General features: G+C 53.0%; 1 protein-coding gene across 1 annotated transcript; it reads left to right on the forward strand.

Moving 5' to 3' along the window:
• Positions 1-600: 600 nt before the first annotated feature.
• SARC_08623 (hypothetical protein) lies at positions 601-7433 on the forward strand (the record flags this gene model as incomplete). Its single annotated transcript, XM_014297396.1, has 1 exon — positions 601-7433. One exon carries the CDS (start codon positions 601-603, stop codon positions 5812-5814), a length of 5214 nt encoding a protein of 1737 aa, XP_014152871.1. The 3' UTR covers positions 5815-7433.
• Between the last annotated feature and the right edge of the window lie 4162 nt (positions 7434-11595).

Genomic DNA, 11595 nt, shown 5'->3' on the forward strand with positions numbered 1-11595 from the left:
ATATAGTATATACGTATATATATATTCATATATAAGTATATATATATATACATATATAAATATATATATATATACACACACAAACACATATATATATATATATATATTTATATATATATATGTATATATATTTGTATATATATATATCGCATTCAAAATATATATCATCGTGCTTTGCTCCTGTTGATGTGAGAGTATAGTTTACACAATCATGCTAGCATTGCGTTATCGAATAGCCCGCCGATGCTGATATTCCCTGATTAAGCGGTGCGTGTTCCAGTGTTGCACACGCGTTTGAAATTGCTGTATTGATGAAGTAAAAAATACCCCATGGTCTTCGTACAATACACAGTTCGGATGCATCTATGGCATTTTTGGATCAACCCCACCCACATCGTCGCCAAGTGCATGCTCAGACAACCACTAGGCAGTTGGTTCATCACGTCACTTATTAATCGTTAACCAGACCAATCAATAGAATCATCTATATCAATCTCTCACCCAAAGCACTCCAATCCATCTTGTGTACGTGGTTACATACATCTCACACATCTATGTCTATATCCCCACCCAGACTGCTGCACACGCCTAGACCGCACCATGTACAGCAGCGCAGCTAGTGGCACGCGCACCACAGACGCAGCAACGACTGCACGCGGAAAACAGCGTCAACATTATGACCTGGAACGCGAGCAACGGCGGTCACGAGCGCCGTCGGGGCACACCGAGGGGAGTGTCGGTGAGTATCGAGAAAACAGAGACACAGATAGAGATATGGTAGGGTATAGAGAGCGGGAAAGAGATAGGGAGAGTGATAGAGAGAGGGATAGGGATAGGGATCGAGACCGTGATTCCGATAGTTATAGTAGCAGAGACCGGGAAAGAGAACGGGACAGGGATCGCGATAGAGATGCCGTGTCGCCGAGTCAAAGCGGGGCCGGGGCCAGAAGGATGGACTGGGACGGGAAAGAGAAACGCGGTATGGAATTGCGCAGCGTCAGTGGGGGGTATGTGCGAGAAAGTAGAGAGCGAGATAGGAGTGAGCGTGAGCGGGACCGAGACAGAGACAGAGATCCCCGCGAGCGGGATTTAAGAGATCGCGAACGCGACCGAGAAACACGCGATAGAGACCGCGGAGAAAGGCGCAGAGATGGCGGTGGTGGTGGCGGGGTGAATGGCCCCCCGCAAACGCACTGGCAGCACGACTCGAGACTGAGGAGTAGTGTGTCCGGTAGGGACGACCGAGACCGGGATAGAGATAGCGCGAAGTCCCGGGAAGGGAATAGGGGGGGTCTAGAGGGGGGTCTGGAAAGAGGCCTGTCTGGATCAGGCAGTGGTAGGGCTCGGCGGATGGATTCGGCTCAAATTTTAGGGCGCAATACATCTCCGGTGCGGGGCTCGGAAGACGATCAATATCATTCCAATACACTCACGAGTACTGGTTCAATAACAAGTAATGACAATATGGCAGACGCAAATCCGAGTACAAACCCTGGGACGGGGCGGGATTTCGGTGAGAAGGCTTCGCAGTCGATCCCGAACGGAATATTATCGGAGACCAAATCACAAATACCAGCAACTTACGCCGCAAAGTCGGGATTAGATAGCGCTAGTTCGGGTGCACGAAACAGTAACAGCTTCGTATCAACTCACAACGAGGACACCGGACATAATCTGATCCACAGCCAGAGTCTTTCTGGGTCGTCCAGTTATCTGTCGTCTGTGAATAGCGGACTACAAACGAGCAAAGAGAACGCATCCACAGGCAACCTGGCCAGGAAAGATGTGTCCACTGCAGGTGGTACGGCAGGCGGCGCTCTGCGCGGGGGCGTGGACACAGCGCTAGGGTCTACGTCTCCAAGCGCCAACGTTACACCGACGTCCCGGCAGAGGGATCACAGAGGCGCTACCTCCAATGTGGTGGGAGATGGCGGCGATAGGGAGCGCGATCGGGTCAACGATCGAGACAGACAAGAGAGAGACCGCGAACGTGACAGGCAAGACCGTGACCGGGAAAGAGAGCGCACAAAGCGCGACCGTGCTGGGGGTGGGAACAGCTCGAGGTATAGCTTGGATCGGATTGGCGGAGCAAGCCGCGAGGTCGGGGCAGGCAATAGGATGACCGCAGGCGGCGGCCCGGATCTGGCGCCTATGCCGCCGCGAGCGCGACCGCGAGCGGGCGGAGGCATGAATAGGCTGTTCCAGGGTGCGCTTAAGGACGTCAGGCGCGCGCGCGACACGGAAGTGAAGAAGAAGAAGGAGGAAGAGGTCAAGGAAGCCAAAGAGGTAGGTAAGATTGTGGATTCTCAGACTCATGCGGAGGGGCTCTCATCGTCTGGCCCGAGTGCCAGCGATGTGCGTAGCGGCACACGAAATAACACAGACGATGACCGAGAACGCGATAGAGAGCGCTCGGGGACCGAGAGTGGGGCTGCAGCGGGAGCGATGGTTAGAACGGCGTCGAGAGACTCGGAGGCGAGTAGTATGATGGTCAATGACTCCCTGAACACACACTCACCCCGGGTGAGATCCAGTTCCATCACAAGCTTAGTAGGTGCGCGAGCGTCCACGCCGAGCGGGAAGGACGCGACGGCGGCCGTGCGGGACAGAGACCGCGAGCGCAGGAAAGAGCAGCACACCACCCCCCACACACAAGCCAACCTGGCCGTGCGTAAACCCACTACTACCACACCTCAGGCCCACACCTCAGGCACCTCGACGGCGGTGGTACGCAAGGGCTACGAGAGTGACCAGGCACAGCCCGGCGGGCTTGCCTTGGCGGCGTCCTTGTCGACATCCGGGTCCACGAGTAACCTGTCTAAGCTGCACTCGCCCGACGCCAGTTCATCAGCACGATCGTCGTCGGTTACGAGTCTGCGGACGGCCTCGGGTAGCGTAGCGCCGGCCAACGTTGCCGGGGCGGGAGCCAGTGGGGCCCGAATGGGCCGGCAGGACAGCTCCAGTAGCCTAAGTAGTTCAGTTCATTGTAATAGTATCAGTAACAAGGATGACCGCGAGCAGGAGCGGGAGCGGGACAGAGACCGCGATACCCCGCTGCAGGCAGGGAGTGTGTCTAAGCCGAATGGCGAGAGTGTGGGCTCAGATAGAGAGCGGGAGCGAGAGGGCAGGGAAAGGGCTAGCAGAGCGTCTTCCACTGTGTCCCATGCTGCTGGCGTGACACGGGAGCAGCAGCAGCAGCAAGCCCTGGCCGCCTCGAAGATGCTCAAGAGTGGCGGAGGGGCGTCCAATTGGAGGCGGTTGTCTGAGGACGAGGACTCGTACCGCGAGCATACAGAGCGCTTAGAACGCACCGAGCGCGATCACGATCGTGCGGGCGAGCGTCTGAGTGAGCGCGAGAGGGAGCGCAAGCACAACGAGGATATCCGCGAGCGAGACCGCGAGATGCGCGACCGGGAACGCGAGAGAGATCGCGAGAGCAGGGACGGGCACAGTGGGCGAGATAGAGACAGGGATAGAGACAGGGACCCTATCAGCCACTCAACAGCTATAAGAGAGTGGGATCGAGACCGCATCCGGGATAATGAGCGAGACAGAGAGCGTGAGCGCGAACGCGATATCAGGAAACGACAAGGCAGCAACGCACAACAACAGCTGCAGCACGGCTCGATGAAGTCTCCCCCGATTGGCGCGAACACCAACCAGCCTGGTGGGCGGGATAGAGATAATCGAGACACCCGGGAACGCGGCGACAGGGACAGAGACAGGGACAGAGACACACACGGACGGGGCAATAGAGACCGGGACGGTAATAGAAGGGCGGGCGACCGAGGCAATAACGATCGCATCAAGCAGTGGTCGAACCGAGACGCACGCGAGTTTGAGATGATGCAACGCGCGCAGCAGAGCCAGTCCTCGCAGTGGCAGCAGCAGCAGCATGTACAGCAGGCGCTCAAACCGCACGAGATGTACCAGCAATACGCCCAGTGGCCCCAACAGCACGCCCAGACCCAGGCGCAGCAGAACTACATGAACATGATGAATTACATGTACCACAGCCAGGTCCAGCAGCACATGGGTGGGCCGGATCAGTGGGCTCAGCTCGCGAATATGGCGAGCATAGACCCCGTATTAGCCAGCCTGATTGCGAATGGCGCGGGTGCGGATGTGGCGGCGGGGTCGCACGACGCACAGATGCGCGAGCAGGTGATGGCGATGATGGCCGCTCAGCAGCAGCACCACGCTCTCAATGGAGGGCTGGGTATGCAGGGGGCCAATTACGGGACGAATAACGGGATGGGCGGGTCGCAGCCGACTATGGTCAGCGGGACCGGTGATACGATGATGTTCTATCCCACGCTCAGGCCGAGTGTAGCCGGGCGCGACTTCAATCTGTGTGTGGAGCTGAGCGATTCGGAAGACGAGGACGAGAGCGATGGCGACGTCTCCGACTACGCGCAGTCGCATCTGCACGCACAGCAGGCTCACGCACACGATAGTGGAGACGCATCGTTTGACAGCGGGTTGGCGATGAACCCGGACATGTCCGCCCAGGAAACCCTAGACGCCACGCTGACCCTTGTGGCGCCCAAGCAGCACTCATTGCGCCAGGAGCCGCACATCAGTGCATTCGGCGCGTGTGACACGTCACGCTGTGACCACACGGAGCTGGAGGTGGACCTCAGCTTCATCTCTGACAATCTGCGGCAGATATATACCATCACACAGAACATCCTGGAGACCCACGCCGAGGCGACGCTGCAGCATCTCAGGCAGGGCTCGTCTGGTAAGAGCGCCACCCCCGCGGCGGCTGTGGCGGGCATTACGAGCGATGACGAGGACATCTTCCAGTACCTTTCCGACGACGACGACCGGGACACTATATACTACCCTAACCCAGCTGATCTGGTCACTGCCAGCGGCGATGCGGAGGCCGCGAACGCCGTTGGAGATGATGGGGATGGAGACGGTGATGGAAACGGTGCACTGAGTGCCACTGAGGACGGCGTGGCGGTGCCGGATATGGACACGGCTACCAAGTCTGAAACGACTGGCGCTGGTGACGCCGTGGGTGGGGATAGTGTGAGTGTGTGTGGCGGACCTACGACAAGCACAGCAGAGCGTGGGGCAGGGGACCAGTCGGGGCTTGCTGGTGACGGGCGCACGCATGCGGCTTCTGTAGATACAAGTGCCAAGCAGGCGGTGGGCAGTACTGGAGACAGTACCGATCCTGAACGTGCGGGTGCAGGTGCGCACGCGAGTGGTGCTGAACTTGAGAGGAGCCGAAGTCCCGAACTTTCGCACCTGTACGCGGTAGCTGATGGTGTGGGTGTGGGTGTGGCTGCGGGCGAACCAGAGACCGCGGATAACACACCGGTGCTCAAGCGCACGCAAAGGGCGTACGTGTCACTGTTGTCGGAGGACTCACTCAGCACCGATGTGGACTCGGATGGGACGATCCTAGCCACTGAGATAGAGTCGGACAATGAGGTGGATAGTACCGTGGAGGTACAAGGCAGGTTAGCAGAGGTGGACTACATGTTAGACGATGTGTTAGGAATAAACGACGCGGTGTATACCACCGCCACACACACAGAAGGCCCAGCCTCACGCGCAAAGCTCGCGGGACAAGCAGCTGGCGCAGCGCACGGCACAGATGCACAGGAGACGAGGATCACGCAAATAGGCACGGCTGTTCCGGTGCAAGGGGGTGTTATGGCTGATGCAGCTGCCACACTGTCACATGCTAACGTTGGTGTACGTGCGGCTGCGGGTGCTGGTGCTGGTAGCTCGATGCTCACGAGTGCCGATGTCGAAGACCACGTGGCAGGTGATAGTGGACCACCCGACCACTGAGTGTTTAGAGTGTATAGGTTAACACATAAAGTGTACAGCGTGTCACATATAGTGTGTAGCTTGTCACGTATAGTGTACAGGGTTGTTTTCCGTATATAAACCGGTTTCGGACTGGAAGAACCCGTCCATCTCGGGCCCGTCGAACGCCCCTTTGCGTCTAGCGGAGTGGGCCTGGGGTGCGTATGGGTTGGCTCGGGAGACAGAACCACGTGACGCGGCGTGTGCCTGTCCAGTTCTCGATGGGAACATTGCGAATGCGACGTGTGACAAGGCATACTATAGCTCTTCGGTAGGTGTAGCGCAGCATGTCAGTGGTGAAAGTTCGGTACTTGTCCCCCACTTCGAGTGGCCAATGTCTGGGGTAGTCGAATAATAAAACCAAGTATCGTATGCGAGGGGGATAGCTGGCGTCAAGACCACTGTGGACAGGCTATTGTAAATTTGTTGATGCCGTACGAACACGCCGGGCCAGCGTTGCAGACACTAGAAGGATCCAGTTAGGACGGTTCGGCTCGCCCAATGCCGTGTTTGATCGACGCCATATACCCGTCTTTGGTGCGCGTAGGCAAGCTGGATGGGTCAATAACAGTCCAGTCAGCATAGCGTAGGGGAATTTGAGTTCGCTTGTTTATTAAGGTCGATTAATCGATCGATCGATCGATTGATTCATCGTGCGTGTCCCAACGGGTTCACCCCATGCCACAACAACACCCTACCGGCAGTACGGCACAAGAGGTATCGAAGGCACGCAGCACGGCATCTCAATGGAACATGACCGTACACAGACTACACAGACTTGTTGTCGCACGACCACTTGCCTGCTGCAGGTGGTGCTTTGAGATCAGGCCCATGGTATGTGTAAGGACACTCCACTACCGGCCCCATGGGCAATGCTCGGGTGCAAGGTGACGGTAGTCTTGGGATAGCGATGCACTATTATATGACACGTAACCATCTCAGTTTGCGGTTCAGGCAGAATAACGATAGTCAGTTTATTGGGTACCCCCACACCACCAGTCGTCTCTAGAGGCTGTGAGACCGCACGTACGCGACATGCCGATTCCGTAGATTGTGGGTGTGGCGAGTGAATCGGTGTATGGTTGAGGTTGGAGTGTCCTCTACTCTAGTGCACACAGATATGGCTGGAGTGCGTATGCACACACGCACACGCACACACGGGTGGCTCATTATTTGCTAATTTAAGTGGTTGGGACGGATGAAGATGAAATTTAGAAAACCGGGAATCTACGGATACCATGGAAGGGCCCTGACAGGTCACGTCATGTCGTGCCATGGTTGAGGAGGCATCTGACATTTCGAGTGGATCACGGAGCAAGTTTAGTTAGAAATGGTATTTATATCGATCGTGAGAACGGAGATACGGCAGAATACCTGTGTGTTCAGAACGGAACGGCACCACAACCCTTTGTGTGTGTGTGTGCGCGTCCGTCGTGTTTGTATGTGAGAAAGAAAGATATCAAGATGTATGCTAAGGGGGTTGTTCTTCCCTGATAGTGTGTACTAAACACCCAGTCAATATTAAGATCCCCTACCGAGAAAAAATAAAGGTGAAACATGAGGCGAGTCTTGGCTGCTGAGCCAAGGCTATGCCGGTACCCTACGCTGGCTGCACTGTACTGTCGTCTTTGTCTTGATGCGAAAGCGTTAAGTTTGAATTTCTTTAGCCTTGCCCCTTTGTTCTGATGCGGATGCGTTGAGTTTGAATTTATTTAGTCTTACCGCTTTGTCCTGATGCGAATGCGTTAAGTTTATATTTCTTTAGCCTTACCGCTTTATCGATGCGTACGCGTTAAGTTTGAATTTCTTTAGCCTTGTCCCTTGGTCCTGATGCGAATGTGTTAAGTTTGAATACCTTCAGCCTTACATTCGTTTGCAACACGTACAAACTAATACTTCCGAGACTCTGCAATACATACTAGGCATCATATCTCTTGGTTACCTTCGCTGGCGCCATCAGATATACAGGAGCACTTATGTAGCATTTGATATATACAATCAACACTACATCATTCGTGTACAAGCTTGATATGGATGTGTGTATGTATGTGCACGTGGATATAGGTGTATGTATGTAAGTATGTCATTCAGTGTGATGATTGCCAGGGTGACCCCCAACTCTCCACTCCGCAGAACCGTTTGGACCCTGTCTCCGCTGTACGACACACTACAACCCAGTACTTCACCGGCGTGTTGCAGAGCAAAGTATCTGTATGACCGTATGACCACGTGTATGCCAACAGGCTCATGCACTTGATGATATACACACAGGGACGCGTGCAGGTATCATATGTCTCCTATCGCCCAGAGGGGTGGCTTCTGTTCTTTCTGAGAGCAGTCGCATTTCGTAGTGAGGTGCATGACAAAGGGTGTCAACTGCCCACTCCAATACAAGCTGCCCCCGACCTCACGCATTTAACATTACCCCTACAGCCCTACCGACCACCTTTGTCCTACTTCTCGTTGCTATTGCTTTTAGTCCTGCGCGTCGGTTGGTCACTTAAGTCTTGTCTGCGGATACATAATCTCTAATGAGTTGATCCGTCAACGTATATATACACACATTGATGGGCGTTCCTACCGACCACCTTTGCCCTCCTTCTCGTTGCTATTGCTTTTAGTCCTGCGCGTCGGTCGGTCACTTAAGTCTTGTCCGCGGATACATTTTCTCCAATAGGTTGATCCGTCAACTTATAGACGCACATTGATGGGCGTTCACCACCACACCGCCTAGTAGTGGACAGTAGGTAAGGTACTGGTACGGAGCTAGATGAATCGATCGAGACCAGATATAGTATGAGAGGGTATGTATCTCCCGATAGGGTTCAAGGCTGTTGAGCTCACAATGAATAAGAAATACTGCAGAAGGCACAGACTGTAGTCCACGCAAGATAATATGACACTATGCAGCCCAACCACGTCAACCTCGGGCGCAAAGATACGAGGACAGAGGGTCAGCGACGGTTAGGCCCAATTTAGGCCGGAATGCGAACCACTTTTGCCGTGGTCTTTGCACAGACTGTTAATATTCTGCTGGTTGATCAAGCACAAGCACGAGGACATACAACTGCATAACTGCGGCGCATGCGGTTCGCAAACCACACGCCTGAATGTGCTGAGTCATATCTCACCTGGAAATCAGGTACCAGGAATAGGAGGGGAAACAAGACGTGTTTGTATTGCTCAGCCAGACCAACGAGCCAACTAACAGAAGTCGATAGTTAGATGGACCCATTCCGAAACAAGGCGCGGATGAGCATCCCACACACCTTAAGCATATCGTTGAGCGAGTACCGAGAGAGTGGAACTAGGCATTGCGACGATCTAGGCAGGGCAGGTATAGAGCTTGTATACCATTCCTAGGGTACTCACTCATAGCCTCCTAAATAGGGTTTAGGGTATTCTAAACCCTCAAAATCCTAAACCCTAGAACACTCGCTGCGGAATACGAGGCAAGCGGCTAGCACGGGTACAAGGCACTCGAGTGATTGAATTCCGTGTTGTCTGTGATAAGAATATGAGACTATATAAGGATGTGTGTGTACTACACACAAAAATCCCTTTCAGAAGATGCACCAGAGAAAGGTCTACTGGGCACAACTTTAGGGTGCAATAGGGTTTAGGGTTTAAGGTTTAGAGTTTAGGGTTTACGCGCCGCATGCACAACGCGTTGATAAATTGATACATCCTCTTGGCATCGTCACGCATCGGAAAATACTGCGTCAAGCCACAACAACAACACGCTCGCAACTGATTTCTCACACGCCACCCCAAATCAATAAACGGAATGCGATTATTTTTATTGGATACACTCCGAGTCGGATTTACTACACGACAAATACGCACCACAAAAGCAAACAGTTTACCGTCGGCTTTGCAACCAACAACGGCAATACAACCGACAACTGATTTCTCACACGCCACGCACACAAGCTAGACCCTAAACCCTACGGCACAAGTGTTGTTTCAACGAGTGTCCATGCACGCATACGATGTACTTATTGCTTGATTCCTTTATTAGTGGAGTGGGGTGTCTGTATCGCACGCGTGGTTCATGCCGTGGACAATGCCAGCTGTGTAGGCGATCGATGCGATTCGATGCCAAGCTGCACGTGCGCGTCGCGGCCATCGGAGCGGCTCTCGGTCTGTCCAGAGGCATAGATACACACACACACACACGTGTGTATGCGTGTGTTGTACGTACATATACACATAATTGATGTTTTCGGGTCTGCTACGGCTATAGAGTCCATCCAGCAGTGGCATGGTATACGTCCAGGGTATATTAAAAACCCTACCCCCCCCCACGGATATATAGGACATTTCTGACCATAAAACCCGGAGGCTGTAGCTCGGCAGCCCTAAACTTGAGCAGGGATGTCGTGCTTCCCTCCGCCCCTGCAGATGTGTAACGTGGGATAGGTGTAAGCTGGCGTAGAAGTATCTGCAAGGTCATACAATACATGGTCTTTGCATGGTAATACAATACATGGACTTCAAACCCTCAGTGGCTTAGGCGATCACAGTTCGTGAATAGGTAGGCTAGGGGAGATGGGCTGGCTTTTCAAGGATACATGGGAAGTGTCAGCCCCAGCAGATATATACGTGTGACCAGTGTAGGTCTGCAGGAAGCGCATATCATATCTGTATGGTTATTTATTACATGTACTTCCATCCTTCTCGAGGCCAGCACAGTCCGTCGATGTGTAGGTAGGTAGGGTAGGGGGTGATAATCTATTCTCAGCGATGTAGTGTAGTGGGATGCGATGGCGGAGAGATTCGCAGTCGTGCAGAGACAACGATAAGTAAGTGTGTGACCCTGTATTGGTACTTGGGACCTAGTCGTCAAGGGCCAGTAGGTCCGGGCTGGCCCTCGTTCTAGAATTAGGGCCAAAAAAGACCCGTTTACTACAATAGCGGTAGCAGTTTATGTCCGAATACACCACCTTGAGTGGAGGTAATGCGTGGAGTCACTCCATCCACGAGTGCTCTACTTTAGCTGGGACCACTTTCTCATACGGGCTAAGTGACACATACACACACCAGGATATTCATGCACACGCCAAAAGATACATGCACGCGCCACGTGACATATACAGACATCAGAAGACTCGTACACACGCCAAAAGACATACAGACATGACGGCGACTTCTTGATTGTGGAGTTTTTGGCCCACTGCTCCTCTGTCTTGGCCACCACACTCAGAGCGTGCACGCCATTGGCCAGTTCATCGGCTAAGATGTCATTAACCATCCTACGTGTGAGAGAGACAGGATAAGCGTGAGTTGGCAAACCCTAAAACCCAAACTGTAGTGCAAACCCTAAAACCCTAATAATACTGCAAGCAACCGGCGAGAATATCAGGGGATGTTATGTATCGCAAACTGTTGTCTTTGTGAGAGCGGAGAACATAAAATATTGAATACAGTTATAAGGAAGCGGACGTAGAGAGTTGAATACTATTGCACAGGAGCGGCGCGACTATTAGAGGATACGAAGTATCGTAAGCCAACTTCGTGAGAGAGATATGGGGTACATAAACGTAGATAAGTGACAAAAGAGGGCCAAGAGATCGAGCCCCAGGTAGTTTGTAGGGCTGGGGTGGTCAGACGTACACAAAAAGGCGTGTATTGTGAGTACATATATATGTATGTATTCGTGTCGAACGTGTACGTATAACAAAAACAAGTATATATATATATATATATATATATATATATTCAGGCGAAGGGAAGACATACAGTAGGTGTCGTGCAACCTTC

This window comes from Sphaeroforma arctica (assembly GCF_001186125.1).
Source record: "Sphaeroforma arctica JP610 unplaced genomic scaffold supercont1.792, whole genome shotgun sequence".
NCBI classification, from domain to species: domain Eukaryota; class Ichthyosporea; order Ichthyophonida; genus Sphaeroforma; species Sphaeroforma arctica.